Below are 27037 nucleotides of genomic sequence, written 5' to 3'. Positions count from 1 at the left end.
TTTCACTAACTGCATTGGTAGATGGCATGACTAAAATCAGTTTAAGTAGCACACATACCTCTGATATTATAGGCCTTTCATTTGGAGATAAACTCAAGACAAAATCTTTCACATCAAATATGCTAACAGTGTCTCTCTTACCTCGAAAATTAGCTGAAAGTGTTTCTAGATGAACTTTAAGCTGATCAAAATCAACATCACACTGATAAAGCGAAGCAACTGCTTCCAAGTTGTCATCATATTTTTCCCTTCTTATACACTTTAACAAGACATCTTGTAAGTTCCTGTAAATTGCAAAGCCTGGTTGATTAAACCTCTGCTTGACACAATTGATAATTAGATCCAGGACTTCATAGTAAATAGTACGAAAGTATGACTCACAATCATTAAAGGTAGTTCCTTCAGCAGTTCCTTCAAATCTAGCTGGTGCTCGTCTTTTTCATGGTAACTTAGGATCTTCAATATCAAAGGATGTCCGAAGAAGACTGACTTTTTGCCAAAATAACTTGTAATTGGCTTCACCCCTAAGTGTTTGTAATGTGTTAACAGTCATAGAAGCAACATGCTGTCCTTCTGAAGCAGACAGCTTTGGAGACTGTAACGTCTGACTAAGACTGTCAGTGTGTTTTAAAATTAAATAGCCCAAGTGGATACCAAAAAAGAATGCATATGTCTTAAACTGTGCTTCAACTCCAATTATTCTAGCTTTTATAGACGTGTCAGACGTTTCATCTTGAGAACTCTCCCACAGTTCTTGCAGTACCTTGTAGTTGTCTATAACAGACTTCAGTGAATTGGCACGAACAGTCCACCTAGTTGGACATAGGACACGAAATCCTGGTGTATCAGGTGCAAGGTTTTGCTTTAAATTTTCAAATTGCATGTCTCTTTTTGGGAAGTATTTAATTAGCTTTGAGACTTCATAAACAATATCCAGTGCATCTTTCAATATTTTACAATGCTTTATGGTATCTCCAACAGATAAATTAAGTGCATGGCCATAACAATGGGTATATATGGCTTTTGGTTGTTCATCACTGATCACTTTTGCCACTCCTTTTTTGGGTCCACTCATTGTGCTGGCACCATCGTAACATTGCCCACGGCAGTTGGAAAGTGAAAGTTTCATACGTCCTAAAGTTTCTTTTAAGGCCTTCACAATATCATTGGCACATACATTATCCATTTTATAAAGCCCAATAAAATCTTCCTGTGGTTCCAATTCAGACTTGATCCACCTTATGCATACTGATAATTGCTCTCTGTTTGAAGAATCAGTACATTCATCACACATAATGGTGAAGAAATCGGATGACAGTATGTCTTTTCCTAATTCTGTGAGGACTGAAATAGCCATGGTTTTAATCATTTCATCTTGCATATCGTGTGCTACATATTTATTAGTCTTTTTTTCAATCCAACCTTTAATTCTAGGATCTTCATCCTGACGTAACTTTAAGAGTTGCATAACATTTGAATTGGTCTCATCCCCATCCCCTCTAAAAATGCTAAACCTTGTCTTGATAAAAATCTTACATTTGAAATCACCTTTAGCAAGCATTGTTGATTGTCTTGTTTGTCAGAAGCAACTTGCTTGGATAATTGCTCTCTAATGTCTTTACACTGTGATGGCAGTCTTACTATTGCTTCAATGGCACTCTTATGGCAGTCTGATCCTTCATGTTTCCTGAAAGCCACAATAGCATCTTTCCAGTTACAGTAGCCCTTAGATACAAAGGCAGCTTCTTCTTTATTCCACTTAACTGTCCTTTTCACTAATGCTGTAACACAAAAGTGGCAAAATACCACGTCATCATCCTCATCATAATGCAGCCATTCCCAATTAGAAAACCATTGCAACTGGCAAGAACGCTTAACAACTTGCTTCTTCCCAAATTCACGTTGTGGAAAATTAAACGATGAAGGTGGATGATTTGGTGTATCTGGCAGTGTAGGATAACTTTGAGAAACAGAAGATCCAACGTCGTACCTAACAAGCTTTGACACCATAGTTAGCACGAGCCATAGTTGAGCACAAACCATAATTTAGTTACCACGTGTAAAGTGCGTGCAATCATTATTATTATTATTATTATTATTATTGGGGGTACAGGTAAGGAGGCAAAGCCTGTAAAAACCTGATCTAAACAATCAAACTAATATCATACTGGTAATCATAATAAAATCTATCGAGGTGTGTCTTAAACAAATTGGTTGAATGAACATTAACTGAGTCATATGGGAGTCCATTCCAATCATTTATAATTCTTACTGAATAAAAGTGACGGCGTGGCAAGCAGGTAGCGTGTGGTTTGTAGATCATGACCCGTAAATATACGTATACTAGTAGAAATCACGAGGTAAAGAAACGTAAACATGGCGCCAGTGCAGCAGCATGGTCGAGTATGGTATGGAGAAACTTTCAGAGACAAGTTAGTAGTTGAAGTGAGGATACCGCATTGCGAAATTCCCTAAAATGGTAGCCTACAGTAGCTACACTCGGTTGTGGACTGAAAGCCTGCCGGAATGATCACTGATGATGAAGCTCATACGTCAAATCACGATTCGTTTCAAGTTGATCCAGACAGTCAGAAGTTGATAAGTTCATGGATGGTAGTATGGGTCTACTGTTCCCAGCTCAGTGTGGAATAAGGCGCCTAGTCTGACTGTGGCCTTCCCTCCATAACGGTGCTGCGCTGCAGGCGTGTAATCTATTATCTGATGAGAACAAAGAATTATTTGTGTGATGTCCTTGAAGAGACGTGCACTAAGGGATATTTGCATGAATAATATTAGAATCTCACAGTCAGCACACGTGATGATTAGCTAGATCCCACAATCGATTACTGCAGTATGTTGTTCGCTGCTTACAGGAGTGTGATGCTACAGTAAGTGCAGCACCTTTGTGCTTTGGTTAAGTTGAATAAATAGCTAGTTGCGCCATACATCTGATATAACATCAGTAAATAAGCATGTATAAGGTCGTCCACTGATTGCATGTGCGAATGGAAGCTGGGATTTAAGTAAATGGTTGAAATAGCTTTAGCTTGATTGAACACCAAAATTATTGGTCCGGCCCTGGTAGAATCGATTTGTTAGCTGAAACTTGTTGGGCTAAATCTTGAGTGATTACCCTAGCTGTGTGCCAAATTACATTCAAATCCGTACATTTATTGTGCTTTTCGAGCTGCAGTCCGAAAATCCATACTTTTGGCCAAAACGTCACGCGATTCGGACACTCCTTATTGGCTCGCCAAACTCATAGTCCTTGAAGAATTCCTACGAAACTTGGTGGGCTAAATGGTAAGAGTCTAAGGTAATTGCAATGCAAAATGCAAGAGAATACGTTGCATAGTTTCTGCGTACGAGTGTCCGAAAATTCTTGGTTGCCGAACATCGGTGGCTTACTCTAGTTCTTTTTTCTAACCCGGGCTTGATGGACTGCCCTAGCCTACCACCCCCAACACAAAAAAGGCACGTGCTGGACAACTGTAAAAGACAAAAGAAAAACAGAGTAACACAGCTAGCATGTTACTCTGACAAGAGGGACTCCACTTGTACTAAATCTATTGGTGGTGGAGCCCTAGTGTAAGCACCAATGGATGAACGCGCACCTCGAATGCACTGAATAGCCGAGCGGAGCAGAGAAAAACCAAGACAACACCGAAGCCAACCCAGGACTACAGAGTATTCATCATTCCACTTAGCCGATAGGAGGGAAGCCAGACGCTTGTAGAAAACTGTGGCTTCGTGAGCCAACCCCCCCTGTTGCCGACATGATGATAGGTGTAAAAGAAGCATGCTCAACCTCGCGAATTCTCTGACCATAAGCTCAACGCTTGATATTCTCACGCTTCTTAAAGGTAGAAGAAAGTGATGAAGAACTGTTAGATGCTCTAGTAGCAGCACTACCCATTCCCAAAAAAGGGGTGAACGAACCCATTTCTACGTCACGAACTCTTTGCTCATAGCTATATATTTCTCTGTTTCTCCACAGTAGCTATCTATTATCTCTGATTTTCCCGCTCGAACGCGCTCGAATCGTCTGAGAGAAGCAACAACCGTCTCACGGTCGGAGTCATGATAACTGGAAAACAGTTGGATTAAACACTCTTACATAAAGAACTCTTTGATGTCGGCTACTCCAAATCCATCGAACACTAACATCTAAATGAGCCTCATCCTCATCCTCGTGCCTCGTCGTGCTGGTCCGCAATCAATGATATTTTGTGTCTGCGTTTGAGTACTCTTTACCATTTACTTGGAACTTAAAGGAGAGTTTTCATTGCAAGGGATTGCCCAGAATGGTCGGGGAAACCTTGGACTTTGATCATCACACCCACTTGTGAGGCATTTTATTTCCTTATCCGTGGCCGTGTGCGTACGAAGACTCACTTACGTCTAAATGCACTTTTCAAAGAATTACCTCAACAATTTTAATTGCTTCTACGGCATTGCAGCTTCAACGAATTGACAAAGCATTACAGCTAATTGTTTCTATAAAACCACACGGTATTGTATTACATTGCCTAAATCCGGTGTTTACCTAGTGTTGTAATACTGAGAACCTATGGTCCTTATATGAAGGTATATTGGTTTAGCATGAGGAATCATGGAAATGCTTGTGATAACTACGTTGTTATCTTGTGTGCATAACTGCTTTTTTGTATCCAAATCTCTTTTCTATAACATATATGCGTGCTAGAGCATTTCTATACAAAGGCATAAACTTCCAAAAGTCCTTGCTCGCCTCCTACGCATTTATTTAATATCCCACTAGGTATACATATTCACGATGTTCATTATGTTCTGATGTAGTGTTCTGCTCTTTAGTATAATTTAGTGCTTTATAATGGTTAGCTAAACATGTCCACAGTGTCTCAGAGTACATTTTAACATTGGTTTACAGCAAATTTCACTAATCTGAGTTTATGATGTCATACAACCAAAACTAAAAAAAACACAAAAAAATTACATTGCTTTTTCCAGAAAAAAATAGAGCATATGTGACCGGATTTGTGAAAAGGTACCTTTTTCACACATTTGACATACCAGCAAACAAAATAATGTACCATTTGACTCCATATACTGATTAACTTGTTCTTAGTCTCAAAATGTAGCCAGGTACTGTAGCTACATTCATTGAAAAATTCAAGCAATTATATGCCATGATCAAAACGTTATGAAGCGTTAAAGTTAAAAAAATGGATCAAATTTTGTGTGTGAAAAAGGTACCTTTTTGCAAATCCGGTCACATATGTAAAAGTTTTGTAGTAGATATATGAAACTACATCATGTTTTTGAAATCCTGTGAATCACAGAAACTACTGTTTACACAATTTTGAAAGTCCATAATACAAATTGTCAGGCTCAATGAGAGCTTTCATGTATTTAATTACTGCATGCCAAACTCAAAATGCAGCTACACTGTATAATACAATAACATAAATGTACACATCATGGCATAATTACAAATTACATTGAATTTATAACTGAGCTGAGCCTTCACCAGCTAGTATAAGATGTAGGAAATTAGAGTTTTGCACAATAGATTATATGTATTATAGGATGATTAGCTACAGAGTAGTTAAATGTATTCATTACCAGAAATAGTTGGTCATTGACGGTTGCATGGCTTCGATTGTTTAATTAGAGTGTTTTATCAGTTTTTCTTCAATATCTCAACAATCTTAATTAGTCACATCTTATTATAGGTAAAAATATTTTCTTACACATATTTCCTTTCATTTGATCAAGAAAAAATTCAATGTTTTAAATTTCTAGTTTTGGTTTCTAATTCTATTATGAATAGGCTTCAGTTTGCCATGGTGATTAATGTGGTTATTATAAAATAAACTATCACAAGTGTTGAAGTACTAGTGGAAAATGACTTTTTGACCTATAGCTAAAGCACAGTGTATTCACAAGTACAGATATCCATCAAAAGGTAATACACTCTAATATAACATACAGCAATACGTCTTCTTTTGTTGCGTGTCTTGCAAATATACCAAACTCAGATGTAGTAATAAATAAAATAAACACATTTTAAAAGAGATATTCTCAATCTATCATGTCTGTGTTGAAATTTATCTAATGATAATAAGCATCCTAATAGAGCACTCAATGACCAGATATGTATGTAAATTTCTGGTATTGTATAATATCTCTAGTGTTGTTTCTGCTTCAACAGGGGGTATTTCATAACTATATTGCTGATGGAAGGAAGGGGTGTAAGTAACAGTCTATTCTTGATAAGGGCGTCAAAATGTAAAGGATCTCTCGTTAATTATCTATGATTTCTGAAAGGAATTATATAATGCAAATCATAGAACACTTATACAAACAATTATTGCTATATACTTTGTATTTAGTTAGCAAATTAAAAACTATTCAACACAGAGTTGCAAGATTTGTTCTTAATAGCTAAACCATGGCACAGATCTGGTGAACAACACGGTGTTACAGATACAGTACTGCCCAGAGGTAACGTTACTCTCGTGAGCAGTTGACACTCGCGTAGCCAATTTTTGACCCCGCGAATTCTTTGGCATGTGTGTGCTAACTAACTTACCACGTGTAGCCACGACACGCGAGCTCCCTAGGGTTGCTGCTACAGTAACCGCGTGCGTTCACACGTGATGTATTCCAGTGTGCGTCGCGTCGAGTTGTGACCTGGATTTGGGCACTCGCGAGGGATTGTAACGTTACTTCTGGGCGGTACTGTATGCTCTATTACCTTCAATGGCCAAGTTTAAAAAGTTGGAGAAGGAATGCTAGACTTATTTTATTATTCAAGATAGTGAGAAACTTACTGGTGCTACCAAATCATTGTTTACCTCAGCCAATCCCCTTATCATATACTCGTACCAATAATCCCCTCAAATTTTCATAGCTGCAATTCAGAATTTCTTTTCTATCAAGGGCAAATATTGATTGGAGCAACTTGAAAATTGACGACATTGACACAATTAACCACGACACTTTTAAGCACATTATAGATAAACTAAACAATTTGTGATTTGTAATGCATATTAGCGTGTTGCCCCTGGTGGGCTTTTGATTATGATTATGATTATGATGTGATTTGGGTTGAGGCTTAGAAGCCTGTACACCCATTCAATTACATACATACACATACATAAATTAGATGAAATTATCTATGAATGTAATTATTACGTTCACATAAATCTATAGTCATAAAAGTAATTATCTATGGCTGATTTAAAATTATTTAATGAAGAATTTCCTGCAATATCACTTGTAAGATTTTTCCAGTCATTAATTACTCTAGTACCAAAATAGTTGACCCGACATGAATGGTGGGTAGGAGGCTTAAGTAATTTATATGCATGACCTCTAGTTTGTGTAATGTAGGAGAAAGTAAAAAAGTTGGAGTGATCCAGATTGAAGTAATCATTCAACATCTTGAAAAGAAATATTAAGTCACCATGTCTGTGCCTGTACAAGAGAGATGGTAAATTCATTGATGTCAGTCGATCTATGTAAGACTTGTCTCTTAAAGATGGTACTAGTTTTGTGGCATGCTGTTGCACACCCTCAAGTTTGCTAATAATTTAATAATAAAATAAGCAGTACCACTCAATGGATAATACATATTTTTGTCCATTGATAATTGAAAACATTTGGACAGGTCACTTTTGCATCCAGACAAAGAAAGTTGCAGGTCTGAATTTTGCATGCAAGTGTCTATGGCTTAGATAGCAAGAAGCAGAAAATTTCTTTTTCGGCTAAAAATTGTATCAGAAACCATGGTTGTCGAACATTGCTGGCATACTCCTTACTGAGCTACCTAATATAATAGTAATGGGTGATTTTAAACTTCCAAGCATTAATTGGTTAGATGGAAATGGTCAACTTACCTCTAATTCTAGCTTTGGAATAGAACTAAATAATTTATTTCTAGACCAAATTAATGACATTGGCTTTGATCAATTTGTCAGTACTCTAACCAGAATAACAACATACTTTTAGATCTTGTACTTTCTACCTCCTACCATTTTGGACCTAACTAATAAACCAGGAATGTCTGATCATGAGGCCATTGTCATAATAAATAATATGAATATTAATACAAAATCTGAACACAAAGTAGCTTTATACCACGGGCTAATCTTGAGAATATTAAAAGAGACCACCTACTTGAATTTCAAACTTGTTTTCTTGGGAATGACCCTTACAGTAAAATTGTTGAACAAAACTGGACTGATCTAAAAGGTGCATGCAATCAATGACAGTGTTGCAAAACACGTACCATACAAAACTATATGTCCCAACTCCAAATTGCTATGGATAAACAGAGAAATAAAGAAGGACATGAAGAGATGCAAATAATTATTCAACATAACTGAAGGAACTAAATCTAATAACGACTGAAATGCCTACTGCAAGATTATAAACTCTATAAATAGCAAGATCAAAGTAGCACACAATAATTATTTCATAGAATGTTTGACACCTCATTTAATGGAAATTGTAGTCAATTTTGGAAGTATATTAGAGCAAAATGTAAGGACTATCATAATGTCTCCACCCTATTATAGATGGTGAATCTATCTCAGATACAAAGAGTAAAGCCAATGCATTAAACAACTATTTTGAGTCAGTCTTCACTATGGAAAACTTGTCGAATATCCCTTCCATGAATGGATGCAACAACCCTGTGAATGTTCTGCCTACTATGCTAGGTATTACATTTTCAGTGGCTGGTATCCAACATCAATTATCCCTATTAGATACCAACAAAGCTAGTGTGCCAGACGATATTCATCCATATAATTATCTTGAAGAATTGTGCAAATGAAATATCTCCTATACTGCAAGTTATTTCACTCAATTATTAGACACAGGTATACTACCATCCGATTGGCTCATGGCTAATGTATGTCTGGTTTTCAAGAAAGGAAACTGTACTAGTGCTGCAAATTACCGACCAATATCATTGACTTCTGTGTGCTCCAAAACTATGGAACATATTATATATCATTCCATATTGGAACATTTAAACTCTAACAACATCCTCATATACTTTTCAAAATTATGCATGAAGATTATTCACTGTAAATTCCTTTCATTTCAATAACAATATCCACCAGACTTTATCAACCACATCATTTTATTCTACCAAACTCATCCACCTATTCATACCAACAGAGTTTTTACTCCAGATCAATTAAGGATTGGATCAACTTACATCTAATATAATTGAGTGCAACAATTTTGACTCTTTTTTGGCAGAACTGCAAACATTGTATGGAACTCAATAACTGCTGTATAATGTTTGTAACTACATAGCTAAATTCATTTTGTGATTGCTTTCTTTTTTCCTGAACATATCAGCTGTGCTGTCTGCTCAGTAACTATGACAATAATAGTAATAATAATAATAAATAATAATAATACTCTACTGGGTCATACTAACCCTAACATACTACTAGTTGCTTTATCATTGTGATTATGATTAAATACGGGCATGTAACAATATAATTATTATATGGATCCACAAAATGTTGACCCCAGTTCACTTTTTCTTGAAATATTTGGACCCTTCTGAAATATTTTATCCCCTACAAAATGTATTATTAACCCCATTTGCATGCATACAAAAAGTGGTCCAGATATTTCAGCTGAAATCATTGATCCCCCATCTATATAATCCTTGCTCTTACCTGTTGCATTTAGCTAACCACTCCAATTTCTAGAAAAGTGACAAGCATAAAGTGTCTAGCTAACTATACTATTTCTCTTACAGGCTGCCTCTGCCAACACCTTGCCCACCACTGCTGTCAGTAATCAACATTGATCCATGCAATGTGATGCAAAGTGCTTATTGTTTAATTCCACCTGCTTTAGTACAGCAAATATTTTAAATGATTTTCCTCTGTCTCTTAAAGTCAGCAGAGATACACTATAACCATCACAATAAGGTGCTACATATTCTGGATACAAAACGTATTGAACTTTTTGCAAGTTTTTATGCAGACCTACAAAACTTTCGGTCTAGCTATACTGAAGTACCTTAAGCAACAACTCCAATATACATATTAACAACATGCTATCATCTAGATATTATTCAATTCACTACTATGAAAATGTGATGTTAGAATTGACTTGCCCTCTGGACTTATGTACATCGCATACAATCAGCCCTTTTCAGGAAACAATCCAAAGTAGTGTACCTTCAATTGCTGCAGAGATGTCAAAGTAGCTATTAAGTTTACTATAAGACATTTAAAATTACAGTGCTTACCTGCTACCAGCCAGACTCTGTGAACAATCTTCTAAATTAACTGTCTGTATCTTACATGCATGTTGTTTGTCAGAAAGATGTTGAATGATGCTGCCTGTATTACAATAGATTTCATCTTTTGAAAGAATTTTCTTAGCTCAATCATGCAAAGAGTGTGTAGACTCAACCAACCATACTTATTATAATAACTGTATTTTACTGATGTAGCTAGCTAAATTTTATTTTTGTAACTACATCATACCCACATAAGTCCTTGGTCCTGTTTGGTCACATGCGTCCAAAAAATTTACCTGCTTTTTAATTATTCACATTCAACATCATTATTAATAAAGATGGCATCAGTTATCAATGATGGTTTCATCTCTATTATGTGTTATGGGAGCAATGGCAGACCCAGGATGGGGCATTTGGGGCAAATCCCCCCTTCACCTTGTGAAGAGCCAGCCATACTTGTGATTAAAATACTAAACTTTATGTCAGGCCAAGACCTGTTTAACTATACAACTCATGAAAATATGCACATTTTACTAGTACTTATTACAATTTCACCTGAAACTGAAGCAAACCAATGTAAAACTGTTACCCAGCACCTTCGTGCGTATTAAGCGCCTCTAAAATAATTATCCTGTTGCTGTTGTTTAAGACGTTTGGAGCCTTTAAACAGCATCTTCAAAGGTCAAAATGGCTATAATCACCAGTGAGACACTACTAAGAGGTGCTTATTTGCTGCTTCAACAACGCAACAACTAGCAAGAGAATCTGGATCTCCCCAACCACATACAACTTAGCCTGTTTGTGCCTCTCCCCTTGTTGGCTCCTGGATCCGCTCCTGGGGAGTGTGGATAACAATTGGTTCTGTTCATTTCTCACTACCCACAGACAAAGAGTTTCCTTCAATGATCGTTATTCTGACTTTCCTGAAGTAATACACTTAACTTATTTAATCGCTTACTTACATTCTAATTTAATTTGTAACTAATCATTGTACTATGCTCGTGCATATGAGTCTTACAATTATAAAATAAAATAATAATTGTAATACTGTATAAAGAGACTGGGGTGGTTAGCTGAATGCAACAGGTAGAAAGGGGAGTGATTATTTCAGCTGAAAGATCTGGACCCCCTTTGAATGTGAACAAATGATTTGTAAGGGGATAAAATATTTCAGTGGAAGTCCATATATTTCAAACATTTTTGTTCCGGGGGTCCAAATATTTCCATATAATTGGACCGGGGAACGAAAATAGGGGGTCTAAATTTTGCCTAAATGTTAAGCGGCCTGTATACCCGATACGGGTAAAGCCGATATACGGGGAAAGGAAAAGCCTGTACACCGTGGATGGATGACTGTCAGTTTTGTAAAACCGCTTTTTAATGCAGCATTATGCACCTATCAATGTTAAGCCCCACCCCCCACCCCCAGTACGGGGAGGGTTGGGATATAGTGGGGATTTGATCAAGTGGAAAGTCAAATTCCCCTACCTGGGGGTGAATTATCAGGTCAAATCCCCACATAGTCCCACCCTATGAGGTGGGGATAGGAAGGGGATTTGACAACCAACGTGTTGTAAAAACAGAAGCCACAGTGACAAAGTACATGAGGTGCTGCAGTTTTATCACGTGTTCTCTCGCGCTTCACTATCTTATAAAACTACTGTAAAGGATCTATGCTACTATAGAGCGCTTGTTCAAATTCCCCACCCCTGGGGACAAAATTTAAGTTCAAATCCCCTCCTAACGCCCCACATAGCCCGTACTGGGGGGGTGGGGCTTGACATTGATAGGTGTATTAAAGGTCTGTGGACAACTAGTGCCCACAGCCAGAAAAAGATATTTTAAGTTATCCGCGAAAAACCTTTCGGGCCAGTAACCACTTCCTATAGAATAATTATGTTCATTAGCTACGGACAAGAATTTACAAACATGTATAAAATGTACACGCGTTTCACCTGTGTGGTATAATCAGTACTTGATATCTACACAGTAACACTAATAATAATAATAATAACAACAACAACAACACCAATGATAATAAAAATGCTGAAATGATAATAACAATAATTAGCTGGCTATTACCAAAGAACAGCTGTAGGTTACACATACAACTACAGTTTAGATAACTAGATAGCTAATCTAAATTCTGAAGAGTAATCTCACCCTTTATATCGTAGGAAGAGATAACATTTGCATGCATACTTGATGTGAGTTGCACCCAATCTTTCAACCAAGGAAACCAATAATAGTGACCATCCAATGGTTCGGGATAGTCACCTCCAGTGTGTCCAACAACGTTGATCGGTATTTCTATTTCAGATTTTTCCTCCAGCCATTTGACATCAAGCCTTACGATCACAGAAGAGTTTGGTTGCAATGTAAGATTAATCGAATCCTTCACCGTGACAGTATCGGAAGTTGTGGACTCGGAGCTAACTGAATTCTCAATTTTAAACTCATAGGAAAATTCTGATGAAACGCTCAATATGTCTTCTGCAGAAATAGTGATTGCCTCTTTATATGAAAATGAAGAAGCCTTTGTTACTGTGAGTTTAGCCGACTTTTCATGCGTTGCTTCTAGCGTCACTGAGAAAGTTGCCTCCTGTTCGGAATCATTATTGAGCGTTTTTTCATCTCCAACAATATTACGAGGTTCGATAGATTTTTTAAGAACAGCAATATCGCTCAGGATGTTATAGCAATACTTACCATACTCCTTGCAAATGCCTCCATTAAGGTACACAGCATGTGGTGGTCGACCGTAATTCCTTTCGTAAAGCTGTATAAGGTCATGTCTCGACAGTCCACCAGCTGCTAAATCGTCCCATGTGGTAAGGACTTTATTGTCATCTTTTGAAGCATACTGATATTTAGGTTGAGCATCTACCAGTGCTTTAATCATTATCATAATCATAATTATAGATGCAGGAATCCCTGAAAAAATATTAGCCATTTTGTTGCCACCGCCGTCTCTCGCTACTTTTGGATTGAGTTTTTAGCAGAACCTTCAACTGTATGTTACGTATAGTATCAAATTGCCACGACAGAAGAGCAACAGTCAGCTTTACTCACGGTATTTATAGACTGGTTTAGCGGAAAGGTGTGGTTGCCTTACGTAATCAAAAGTCACGTGAATTAATCATCCACCAATATTGTAGGGATTAAATTTGAAGCTTGACATACAGTACAGTTCATTTATAACTTCACACACGCGTGGCTCCACGCGAATTTTCCGGTGACAAAACTAAAATTTACTCGAGGGACTGATTATTGCCATGCCGTGGGCGCGGAAAAGAGATTTTTGCGCCATGACAGTACCACGCGTGGAATCCTCTGATTGCCATGCGTGGCTAATATTAATAAAAAGCCGAGCTATATGTATACTTACCGTACTTCACTGTACATTGCATTATTAAAACGCAATTGTTAACTAACACTTCGTGTGTTACAGGTCACGCCAGGTCTCTTTTACACACAAACTGGGGCGGATCTCGCAAGAGATGAACCGAATTAACACATTTAACTTACGTGCACGAAACTTTACTTTGAGTTCTGAATTCTACTTGTACCTGCATGTACATATTGTTTTCTCTATTAACTAATAATATAGCAATGGCGATACATATGCTAGTATTTAAATTGCAGGTGTAGAGTATCAATAGAATGTTCGAAAGTAAATTTCAGCATGCACTGTATAGTTACAGTAAATATTGTGCATGGTATTTATTTCATTGTGTCTTACACAGGATGGCCTACTTTTACCCTTAATCAGTCTGTGCCTCTTTCTATCATGAAACAATGAATTCACATGGTCTGTAATCAAATAATTAAAATTTGATGTGGCTATCTAAAAATTGATGTGGGATGTGACGATAAACAAGGAATCGAACAATGATGGCCTTACAGTAATTACATTCTACCACCACCCGAATTTGATTAAATGTTGGGCGTCAGTCGGACCAATCCAAAATAAATGCACAGTCTCAAATAAAGGCCATATTCATTTACAGGCCGGGTCAAAAATGCTGGTAAAGAAATAACAGCCTGGGCTTTTATGCAGCCCACTCTATGAACACTGTAGATAACACTGACAAATTCAGCAACTGTATGAACTATGCGGGTTTTTGCTGAGATGGTCACATGTGTTGTAATGCTGTAACTATCAAAGCCTCTGTGTCTTGTATGGCTTTAGAGGAGGTTGGAATGTGTCATCAAACTACTGTTGATCCCATACAATTTTTAAGTGGTCTGAAGGCAACCTATACACTGTGAAAAATGAAGTGCTATGGTAGCACCTCTAGAGCCTATTTCACTTTTCCCCACCTTTTTTCCCAGCAATTCTTTGTTTTCTTACCTATTTTGTTCAAAATTTCTTTACTTTGCCTACCATCAATAAAAGCTAATTGCAGTATATCAAGCTTTCAAGCATGTGTGACTACTTTATTAGAATATTTCGTACATAGTGACTACTCTATTAGATTATATTGATCTCTGTGAGCATATTATATTATCCTAATACTATGTGTGACTGCTCTATTACAGTATCTTGATCTTTTTCATACAAAATGTGCTAAGTTGCCATTCCTTGGTGCCTATTTTCCAATTTCCAGCCTTTTACTCTTTACTTTTACGAATATATTTTCCAAAAAAATTGCCACAAAACCAGCACATACCTAATGCACCTAGCATATCCTTCTGTGGTTCATTAATAATATGTCCTCACAAGCTTTGATGTTTGCTAGCATTGTATGACTTGTTGACTATCAAGAAAGTGTTAAATAGCTTTATCTATATGAGACCAGTGTAGTTTCTTAATACCACCACTGACAAAGTACTTTCTGTACTTTAATATGGCATTTTCACACATTTTAGCCAGTTTTGCTAGTGTCTTGTTGCCTTGTAGATACAGATGAGACAGAATGTTTTCCATTCATGAAAATTTATGCTACAAAAAGTATTATTTATGGTACTTCATATACATACAACTAAAATTAATATGGTTTGTTATTGTAATGTAATGTGGTGACCATTTTATAGGTGCTAGAAGCTAAAGGGAAGAAGTGACCTGTATTTTGTTTTTTCACTATTGTACTGTGAATTTTATTATTAAAAGTGGTGAACAACAATGTTATAAAACTGTCCATCGTACAAACTGCACACCTGCCTTGACACATATTGCTCAGAATAATTATGATACTGTATCTACAAAATTCTAACATGTTATAGTGCAAACCTAAATCAAATGTGAAGCTGAAATTTTATGCACAAAAAGAAAGTCAATCAGCGCAAGGAGTCAACAGTTATGACATTTTGTTTGCAGGTATGTCAAATGTGTGAAAAGGTACCTTTCCACAAATAAGGTCGCATTTGTACATTTACTGATAAAATCTGAATGAGTTAAAGTATATATAAAATCTGCTTCATCTTTTTCTTTTTCCTGTGGTAGAAAAAGTATAGGTTAAAAACCCCTAAGCTGGCCATAAATGCAAAAAGAAGTGAAATCTAATCAAAAACAGCCAAGCTGTAAAAAAGGAGTGCAGCCATTGAAAAGGCTATGGTGAAAAAAGATGTGAAATCCAAGGTGGCGGCCAGGAAATGGCTGTGATGGTAGGTTAATGGTAAAAAAAAAATAACGACAATTCAGGTGAATTTGGTGCCGCTGGATTTCACATCTTTTTCACCATAGCTTTTTCAAGGGCCGCACTCCTTTTTTTACAGCTTGGCTGTTTTTGATTGATTAGATTTCACTTCTTTTTATATTTATGGCCAGCTTTGGGGTTTTTAACCTATACTTTTCTACCACAGGAAAAAGAAAATGACAAAGCAGATTTTATAAATACTTTAACTCATTCTGATTTTATTAGTAAATGTACAAATGTGACCTTATTTGTGAAAGGTACCTTTTCACACATTTGACATACCGGCAAACAAAATCTCATAACTGTTGACTCCTTGCACTGACTGACTTTCTTTTCGTATCAAAATGTAGCTACATAATGTAGACATATGCATGGAAAATTACAGACACATGCTTGCAATGATACAAAAGTTACAAAGTTTGAAAGGTGAAAAAATGGGTCAAATTTTATGTGTGAAAAGGTACCTTTTTGCAAATCCGGTCACAATTTATATGTATAATGCATAATTATATTTATTACATGTCAATTAATTCCTATAGGATAATTTGCAGTTGATCTCTCTGTACAGGGTGATTTGCTTGTACGTAGATGAACTCTTTACAGGATTCTTTCTGCAGGGTGACTTGACTCTAACTGAATTCTCTGCAGGGTTATCTGTTTGTAGTTGAATTCTCTACAGGGTGATTTGTTTGCAGCTGAACTCTCTACAAGGTAACTTCTTCTAGCTGATCTGTCTACAGGGTGACTTGTTTCTAGCTGGTCTCTCTCCAGGGCAATTGGTTTGTAGCTGAATTCTCTACAGGGTGATTTGTTTGCAGCTGAACTCTCCACATAGTGGTTTCTTTGTAGCTGAACACTCTAAAAGGTGACTTTTTCTAGCTGACCTCTCTACAGGGTGATCTTTTCATAGCTGAACTCTCTACAGAGTGATTTGTTTGCAGCTGAACTTTCTACAGAGTGATCTGTTTGTAGCTGAACTTTCTACAAGGTACAGTATCTTCTTCTAGCAGATCTCTCTACAGGGTGAATTGTTTGTATCTGAACTCTGTACAGGATGATCTGTTCGTAGCTGACCTCTCTACAGGGTGATTTGTTTGCAGCTGAACTCTCTACATGATGGTTTCTTTGTAGCTGAATTCTCTACAAGGTAACTTCTTCTAGTTGATCTCTCTACAGGATGATTTGTTTGTAGCTGAACTATCTGCAGGATGATTCTTTGTAGCTGAACTCTCTACAAGGTGATCCCTCTAGCTGATCTCTCTACAGGATGACTTGTTTCTAGCTGAACTCTCTAAAGGGTTATTTATTTGCAGTTTCTTTGTAGCTGAACCCTCTACAAGGTAACTTCTTCTAGCTGATCTCTCTACAGGCCCTGTAGAGAGATCAGCTAGAAGAAGTTACCTTGTAGAGAGTCCAGCTACAAAGAAACATCATGTAGAGAGTACAGCTGCAAACAAAGCACCCTGTAGAGAGTTCAGCTACGAACAGATCACCCTGTAGAGAGTTCAGTTAGAAACAAGTCACCCTGTACAGAGATCAGCTGGAAGAAGTCACCTTGTAGGAATTCAGCTACAAAATAACCACCATGTACAGAGTTCAGCTGCAATCAAATCACCTTGTAGAGAGTTCAGTTACAAAGAAACCACCATGTAGAAAGTTCAGCTGCAAGCAAATCACCCTGTAGAAAGTTCAGCTAGAAACAATAACCCATCAGCTAGAAACATGTCACCCTCACTACAAGGTGATTTGTTTGCAGCTGAACTCTGTACATGGTGGTTATTTTGTAGCTGAATTCCTACAAGGTGACTTCTTCCAGCTGATCTATGTACAGGGTGACTTGTTTCTAACTGAACTCTCTACAGGGTGATCTGTTCGTAGCTGAACTCTCTACAGGGTGATTTGTTTGCAGCTGTACTCTCTACATGATGTTTCTTTGTAGCTGACTCTCTACAAGGTAACTTCTTCTAGCTGATCTCTCTACAGAGTAACTTGTTTCTAGCTGATCTCTCTTCAGGGTGATTTATTAGTAGCTGAACTCTCTACAGAATTATTTGTTTGCATGTAGCTGAACTTTCTGCATGATGGTTCCTTTGTATTTGAGCTCTCTACAAGGTAACTTCTTCTAGCTGAACTGTCTACAGGTGATCTTTTCGTAGCTGAACTCTCTACAGGGTGATTTGTTTACAGCTGAACTCTATATATGTAGCTGAACTCTCTACAAGGTAAATTCTTTTTTCTAGCTGATCTCTCTACAGGGTGAATTGTTTGTAGCTGAACTCTCTACAGGGTGATCTGTTCATAGCTGAACTCTCTACATAATGATTTGTTTGCAGCTGAACGCTCTACCTGGTGGTTCTTTGTAGCTGAACTCTCTACAAGGAGACTTCTTCTAGCTGATCTCTCTACAGGGAGACTTGTTTCTAGCTGATATTTCTACAGGGTGATTTGTTTGTAGCTGAATTCTCTACAGGGCAATTTGTTTGCAGCTGAACTCTCTACATGGTAGTTTCTTTGTAGGTGAACTCTCTACAAGGTGACTTCTCAGCTCTAACTGAACTCTCTACAGGCGTACAGGGTGATCTTTTCGTAGCCGAACTCTCTACAGGGTGATTTGTTTGCAGCTGAACTCTCTATACATTTGTAGCTGAACTCTCTACAAGGTAAATTCTTTTTTTCTAGCTGATCTCTCTACAGCGTGATTTGTTTGCAGCTGAACTCTCTACAAGATGACTTCTTCTAGTTGATTTCTGTACAGGGTGACTTGTTTCTAGCTGAATTGCTTATAGGATTAACTGTTTGTAGCTGAAATTATACAGAATAACTTGCAATGTAATATAATTCTTTAATGGAGTAAGCTATAAACGTAGCCGAAAGCTCTATTAGGGTGACTGTTCTATTAGAGTATCTCGATCTCGCATTTGCAGCACGTAGCTCGCTTTCGAATCATAACTCCGTGGTTTGTAATCCGATTCTTCTGTACTACTGCAAGGACTTTCTATGATGAGTATTCCAGCTATACACCGATTTTCAGCTCATTGCTCTAAGTGGTTTGCATGGTAGGCGCGAAAAATTATAGTTTTTTTATTCATTAAAATCGATTGCGTAATTGTGACACAGGTTGGGTTTTGTGTCATATCTCCATGGTCTTTATCTCGATTCTTTTCAAACCACAAGAAGGCACTCCTACATGGTTACTCCATCTACATAGCAATTTTCAACTCATTCCTTCAAGGTGTTTATTCTGTGGGCGTGACAGACCTTCGACCTTATTTTACGCGAATAATCGACCATAACTCCGTGAATGTGCATCGGATTCCTACCAAAGTTGGTGCTGAGATCCGCCTTAATGATTCCTTCACGTGTGCCAAATTGCAGCCGGTTTGGAGCAGGAATTCGTGTTTTATCGCGGATTTTTCGAAGTGTGTGAAATGAAGAAGTAGAAGAAAAACGAAGAAATTAAAACGAAATTTTGTTCGGAACTGGCTGGAGCAATTTTCTTCAAATGTGGTATGTAGACTTCCTAACTGGCCGGCACTTCTCTGGAAAGGAAAGAATTTGAAACTGTGTAATTTCAAATTCCTAACATCGACACAATAGATCTTGAAACATTTAAGAACGCTGTAAGTAATATAATATAATGTGTGATTGTGATGCTCATTAGCGTGTTGCCCCTAGCGGGCTTTGCTAATTAATAATAATAATAATAGTGTTAGCTCTGTAGACACTTGTGCATATGAATATGACGGCGATTCAATACAAAAATCGATGACGAACTTTTTTACGTTTACCTCATCGTAAACAAACGCACGTGATACGCATACCGTTGGAGCTAGAGAAACAGAACTACGATTTTCGAACTCTCCAATCGAAGGCGAATAAGATGGCATATAGGTTTAATCAATTTGAGTCTTCCTTCTTAGAGTACTGGTCCGATTAAAACTTGCGTATTTTTTTTGTAGCATGCGCAATTTTACGCGTTATTTTTACATTTCAATTTTCTCAGTATACACATGCTTGTGCGAACAAGTCGGAATTTTGTTGAGACGGTCACATTTACATATACTTCTTGCAAATTCCTCTGTTAAGGTACACAGCATGTAGTGGTCAACCGTAATTCTTTATTACAACTGTAAAGCGTCTTGACAATCCACCATATTATTAATCATCCCGTGTAATAAGGACCTAATTGCCATCTTTGGAAGCATACTCATTTATAGGTTGAGCATTTACCGGTGCTTTAATCATCAGTATAATCATAATTGTATTTGCAGGAATCCATATATCACACATGATTATGATGTGATTTGGGTTGAGACTTAGAAGCCTGTACACCCATTCAATTACATACATATACATACATAAATTAGATACAATAAACAAAAATTAACTATGAGTATCATTATTACATTAACATGAATCTATAGTCATAAAAGTAATTGTCTATAGCTGATTTAATGAAGGATTTCCTACAATATCACTAGTAAGACTGTTCCAGTCATTAATTACACTAGTGCCAAAATAGTTGACCCGACATGAATGGTGAGTAGGGGACTTAAGTAATTTATATGCATGACCTCTAGTTTGTGTATTGTGGGAAAGAGTGAAAATGTTGGAGTGATCCAGATTGAAGTAACCACACACTACTATCACACAGTAGTTCTAACTATTCAAAATTTTTACTGTTAGCTATTCCTTATATGTGACCAGATTTTACAGAACCGATCCAAATCGCACATCAGGGAAAATCAAACTAACACCACCAGTGGATAGCTACACTATCGTACTACAAGTTTTGACCCTCAGCACTACTCAAACTACACGAGGCTGGTTTTTACACACGTCTTTTCTGGGTGGTGTTGAGTGCTCAAATAGCGGTTTCAGGCCTTGTGAAGGACCTGGCTTTGCAAGAGTCAGTGGTTTACTGGTGGACAGCCTTATAATGTTGGCCAGACGTGTTCTCTGTAGATTTTGCTACATATCAGCCACTAAGGACCCAGCACAGCCCTGTAATCTGGTGTCTGGACTCCAATCGTGGTCTGCCTCCATTTTGAGGCCTATCTTTTGCCCTCCCCGCCACCCCCCAGCCTCCACCCCTTTGTGAGCACTCGTGATACTACTTCGCTAGTCCAACTGCTCAGATTTTCTATCTTATTTGGCGGGAAACTGTACAAGCAGCTACAAGTACTGGAAGTGGCTTGAAAGGTAACAGATTGATGCATCTTTTGTGTAAATTTCATACGCGTGCTTGCTATCCTTGGAGAGTTATGCTGGCTTCAATTCTTTAAAACCGTTTATCTCGGAACTTCTAATGTGCGATTTGGATCGTTTTTCCAAAATCCAGTCACATATTTATTAATGATTTCTGAGCCCCTGATAAACTCCCATTGCTAGGGTCCGCAACGCGAAAAATCGATATCCTCCAATCAACTAACTAACTATTGTCATGTGTTAGGCTAAGTGTAACTTAAATAACACCAGCGTGGCAGCCAAGTTTGTCACTTTCTTCTGGTAGAAAACGGTACAAATGTCTTAAAATCACGTGATTTTTCGTTGCAGCAGTTCGTAGGGTTCTTCGTATGCCACAATATTCACTCTCAACATTGTTCAAGTAGTCTATCATCAACTCAAAGTATTGGTGGTTTGATTATATTGGTCAGTTTCTGGTGGCAGCATGATCTGTGCAGCTTTTTGGCGACAGGCAAAATGTTTCTTCCTCTGGAGCACAGGACAAGCAGAGCAGCAACTGCGCCGTGGGTCAGCAATGACCAGTACTAGGTAAAGTACCTGCATGCGGAGTATGGTTATAATTGAAGCTTGTTAGCCATCTGGCTGAGCCATCTATATACTGAAATTCGGCCAAAATGAAACGATTTTTACAAATAAATACCAGAATGGTTGATACATCAATGAGACAGTCTCCAACAGCAAGGATACGAAGCTTATAAACACCTAACAATACGGCTATCTCGCCCAGTAAACGCATAGAGTAATCTAATGCATGAAATAGGCACTCACGTGATCGAAATTCAAATCGCTGAAATATCCATGAAATCGCTTTGATTTCTGAATAGGAACCATGCAGTGTGCTCCTTTTGTAAATATTTGTGTTAAATGCTCACTCAGGCGTGGTCTGGGCCAACGCAGGTGTGTTTTATGCTGTGACGGCATCATAGGGAGAGTCTCAGACTGCTGGGCTAATCGAGATGCTGAACCTAATGCACACAAACTGATTGTCACTTGATTCCAAGTGATTTTAATATCATTGGAATAGATCATGGTTGTATTTTTCGAGATTTGATTATCGATCACGTGAGTGCTTATTTCATGCATTGGATTGCTCTATGCGTTTACTGGGCGAGATAGCTGTATTGTTAGGTGTTTATAAGCGTCGTATCCTTGCTGTTGGAGACTGTCTCATTGATGTATCAACCATTCTGGTATTTATTTGTAAAAATCGCTTCATTTTGGCCGAATTTCAGCATATGTGACTGGGCCTGCGAAAATAGGGCATGTGGGCACAAACTACGCCTTTTCACATAACAGTTCATATCTCAGTTCTGGAACAGAATATTTGCATTCTGTAACTTGCATCATAAAGCCAACTAAATGCTTACTAAGAGCTGAAATTTACATTGCTATAGCATAATGGTACAAAATGTTATGAGTGATGAAAGTCTAAAAAAGGAGGCAAAAATCATGTGCCCACATGCCCTATTTTCGCAGGCCCAGTCACATATAGATGGCTCAGCCAGATGGCTAACAAGCTTCAATTATAACCATACTCCGCATGCAGGTACTTCACCTAGTACTGGTCATTGCTGACCCACGGCGCAGTTGCTGTTCTGCTTGTCCTGTGCTCCAGAGGAAGAAACATTTTGTCTGTCGCCAAAAAGCTGCACAGATCGTGCTGCCACCAGAAACTGACCAATAAAATCAAACCACCAATACTTTGAGTTGATGATAGACTACTTGAACAATGTTGAGAGTGAATATCGTGACATACGAAGAACCCCACGAACTGCTGCAACGAAAAATCACGTGATTTTAAGACATTTGTATCGTTTTCTACCATAAGAAAGTGACAAACTTGGCTGCCACGCTGGTGTTATTTAAGTTACACTTAGCCTAACACAGGACAATAGTTAGGTAGTTGACTGGAGGATGTCGATTTTTCGCGTTGCGGACCCTACCATTGCTTCTTAAGTTTCCAAAATGTTATTGTTTGCTGATGATACCAAGTACCACATAAAGATATCTAACACCTCTGATTCTGTGAAGTTACAGGAGGACTTCAGTGTGCTAAACCACTGAAGCCTCAATTATCGGTTATGCTTTGGTGTACCCAAAAGTGTTTTACTACTCTGCTTTGAGTCTGCTGATTACAAGGCTATTGTTGTTCCCGTTAGTACATATTGTAAAGACATGATCAAGTTTAAAGAGTTTATAGTTCCAGATAGAACTTTAGCTACTTGAATGTGAAAAGCATCAAAAATTGGTCATTCAACTCAAAAAAAGAAAAAGTCGAGTTGAAACTGGTTTAATGGTAGTATAATCCCGAGACGCTCACACACCAGTAATAGTTTGTTTGATTTTGAATATAATTAGTATAGATAAGTACATAATGTATAATATATTTTTGAACAAGCGCATGTTTTTATCCTTGCAAATACAATTACAAATAAATTAGCTGGCTATATAGTAACAAAATACAACTGCAGATTACACATACTACAACTACAGTAAAGTTTAGATAGCTAGACCAAATTCTGAAGAGTAATCTCACCCTTTATATCATAGGCAGAAATAACATTTGCATGCATACTTGATGTGAGCTGCACCCAATCTGTCAACCAAGGAAACCAATAATGGTGACCATCCAATGGTTCGGGATAGTCACCCCCAGTAAATCCGACAATGTTGATCGGTATTTCTATCTCAGATTTTTCTTCAAGCCATTTGACATCGAGCCTTACGATCACAGAAGAATTTGGCTGCAATGTAATATCAATGGAATCCTGTATCGTGATAGCATCGGTGGTCGTGGATTCAGAGCTCATTTCGTTTTTAATTGCAAACTCATAGGTAAACTCTGATGAAATGTCCAATAAATCTGCACCAATTTTAATTGTCTGGCTATATGAAAACGAAGAAGTCCTTGTTACTGTGAGTTTAGCTGACTTTTCATGCTTTGCTTCTAAAGTCACTGATATAGTCGCCTCCTGGTCCGAGTAATTATCGAGCATTTTTTCATCTGCTACAATGCTACGAGGCTCGACAGATTTTTTAAGAACAACAATATCCCCAAGGGTATTATAGCAATACTTATCATACTCCTTGCAAATGCCTCCATTGAGGTACACAGCATGTGGTGGTCGACCATAATTCCTTTCATACAACTGCATAAGGTCATGTCTTGACAATCCACCAGCTGCTAAATCATCCCACGTGGTAAGGACCGTGTTGTCAGTTTTTGAAGCATACGGAAAATTAGGTTGAGCGTTTATTGGTGCTTTAATCATCAGCATAATCATAATTATAGCTGCAGGAATCCCAGAAAAAATATTAGCCATTTTGTTTCGACTGCCGTCTCTTTCTACTCTTAAACTGTGTCGTTTAACAGAACTTTTAACTGTATGTATGTATGTATAATAATAATAATAATAATAGCTTTGCTACGACGGAAGAGCAACGGTCAGCTTTACTCACGGTATTTATAGAATGGTTTAACGGAAAGGTGTGGTAGCCTTACGTAATGAAAAATAACGTGAACTATGCATGTATTTTCCAATTTTGTAGTGCAAAAAATTATGACTCAAAGTGGCTAATCAGCCAGTGTCACAGTGACACGAGTATCGTGTTTCCGCACACATATCATTCGGGATCCGTGTTTCCCCGAACACACATATAACTAACTATAGATCTACTACAAGCTACAATGATATATGTTTCCCAGGGTATTGTGTTCCCCAGGTAAAGCGTTCCCCGAATATATTCGTTGCGATTGTCACGGAAAAATTGGTCTGGGTAAATCTGCCTAACGATTTTTTTGGACCAACTTTTACTTTAAAATTTTTGTGTTTTGTTAATTTACCGTATTTCTTTCTTTTACGGAAAGTATCATCGTTTACGGAGAAGGAAAGGTATTCGCTCACCCCTCTGTATTTAAGTGTGGTACTCCTTTTTAAAGATGTTTTGAACAACGAACCAAGAGCTACATGAATGCACATTTCTTCCCCAGTTGTCACCCTGTTATCTCACAACGGTTGTGTGACTCTATCGCTGAAACTTTATTGGAATAATGGCATGAAGGATAGAAGGACACTCGTAAGAACGTTTCACAAGTAATAAAATTACAGATAAACTGAATTTGTAGTAGACTCTCTTTGATTATTAAGAGCTGTAATGTAAAACTTTCTTAGGGTACCTAAATAAGTTTCTTTCAATATTTTGTCTTACTGTAAAGCGACCCATGAAATAATATCACCCAAAAACCAGCCTCAATTTTCCTTGACGACATTGAGGTTGTATACGTGACTCAGTCTGGGAAAACCGGGCTTATCGCTTATTTAAAAGTATCGTAAAACGCCGGTTTTAAGTATTTAGTGTGTTGTAGCTCGCCAATGATTGAAGCTATGTGTACCAAATTTTCACACGTTTTACACCAGTTCCTTACCTTACACAGCACCCACTGTGCAAGTATCCAACAACTAAGTTTCTCGCCATTTCAGATAGTTTTTAAGCCGAGGTTGACTGTATCCGAAAAGCTGCAGAATGGGTGGGAGGCGAGCTGCAAAACGGGTGGGAGGCGGGGGCCTGGAAGGCGGGAAAGATGGTGTTCAAAAATTGAAAAGGAAGGCGTAGGGATGAATTAGGCCAAGTTTTGGGCCATTGAGGTCTCAAAATTGGCTAAAATGAAAGGAAATTCGCAGCAGAGGTACTTATTCAACACCACAGAGCTGTACAGCCACATACAGTAATCCCCAGACTGACCAGAGCTCCATTAAGGGCCCACACTTCACGTACAGATCGCCACTGGGCTTTGGAAAAGCAGTCAGCAAAACTAAACCACTCAAGTCAAACTGATTTTGATTGTGGAATGAGATAGTTTATTCATGTAGCTTTGCGTCCTGGGTGAAAAATAGAATCTGCTGACATGGGCGATAAGACCGGTTTTCTCAGACTGGGTCACATATTATTATTATTATTATTACTAGGACCGGGTCACACATAACCAAGTAAATTTGTTAACGTATTAAACAACCTGTGGCAGCTTTGTCTAACTGTGATGCATAATAAGTACAGTAGGACCTCCATTATCCAAACACCTGTGTGCCAGTTTAAATATATGCAGAGTTCCGTTCAACTACTCTAATGGAACATACACTTACTCTAATAGAACATTCACCTAATGAAGAAATGCTCTAACACAACAGTCGCTAATAAACAGCGAATAATCAAGGGTTTAGATAGTCAAGGTCCTATTGCATCAGCTGCTTGTGTCACAATTGATGGTGGCCTCTCTACCTTGTCCCCATAGCCCTGATTATTTATTAATGCTTTTCAGCACAAGTGCTGAAGGTCTGTAGGACACCTGGTCCTACAGCCTGCTCAAAGACTTTAGCTACTTAAGGTGTGTTTGAAAAGTTGGAGAAAGGAGAAAAAAATCCATGACTGGACCTAGGTAGCCTCGAACCTGCAGCCATCCGATTTACGCTCGAACGCTTACAGGAGTCTGACCACCTGGTAGACTCCTGTAAGCGTTCGAGCGTAAATCGGATGGCTGCAGGTTCGAGGCTACCTAGGTCCAGTCATAGATTTTTTCTCCTTTCTCCAACTTTTCAAACACACCTTAAGTAGCTAAAGTCTTTGAGCAGGCTGTAGGACCAGGTGTCCTACAGACCTTCAACACTTGCGCTGAAAAGCATTAATAAATAAATTATGCCTCAAGAATGTAGATGTAGTGTCAGTTTGTAACATCATGAGAGCAACTTTTAGCTTGCAAGTAGTGTAGATTTTTTCAAGACCAAAAAACATAAAGAAAAACACCCACTTAATGACCTAACATTAGTTTAAGTGGAATTCTGATGCTATACACTAAAAATATGGTATGATAACAACATAAAAGCACGTAACA

The 27037-nt window shown here is 37.9% G+C and overlaps 2 protein-coding genes across 2 annotated transcripts; both read right to left on the bottom strand.

Moving 5' to 3' along the window:
* Positions 1–439: 439 nt before the first annotated feature.
* On the bottom strand, positions 440–13166 carry LOC136248112 (zinc finger MYM-type protein 1-like). The gene is made up of 3 exons (XM_066039926.1): positions 12467–13166; positions 1537–1781; positions 440–1453 (listed from the first exon to the last, which is right to left on the bottom strand). Exons 1-3 carry the CDS (start codon positions 13164–13166, stop codon positions 440–442), a joined length of 1959 nt encoding a protein of 652 aa, XP_065895998.1.
* Positions 13167–23657: 10491 nt separating this feature from the next.
* Positions 23658–24428, bottom strand: LOC136248111 (hydralysin-2-like). Its single transcript, XM_066039925.1, has one exon. It carries the CDS (start codon positions 24426–24428, stop codon positions 23658–23660), a length of 771 nt encoding a protein of 256 aa, XP_065895997.1.
* Between the last annotated feature and the right edge of the window lie 2609 nt (positions 24429–27037).

The sequence above is a fragment of the Dysidea avara genome, chromosome 2 (genome assembly GCF_963678975.1).
Source record: "Dysidea avara chromosome 2, odDysAvar1.4, whole genome shotgun sequence".
Classification (NCBI taxonomy): Eukaryota; Metazoa; Porifera; class Demospongiae; order Dictyoceratida; family Dysideidae; genus Dysidea; species Dysidea avara.
This window is presented reverse-complemented; position numbering and strand designations above follow the sequence as displayed.

Bases quoted from the DNA above. Each gene is read 5' to 3' on its own strand.
- LOC136248111 (XM_066039925.1), bottom strand. From the start codon at position 24,428: ATGCTGATGATTAAAGCACCAATAAACGCTCAACCTAATTTTCCGTAT.
- LOC136248112 (XM_066039926.1), bottom strand. From the start codon at position 13,166: ATGATTAAAGCACTGGTAGATGCTCAACCTAAATATCAGTATGCTTCA. The intron at 1,782-12,466 runs GTATGCATGCAA...TTTGTGTTACAG, and splicing joins TTGGGTGCAACTCACATCAA to CATTAGTGAAAAGGACAGTT. The intron at 1,454-1,536 runs GTAAGATTTTTA...CAACTCTTAAAG, and splicing joins TGCTAAAGGTGATTTCAAAT to TTACGTCAGGATGAAGATCC.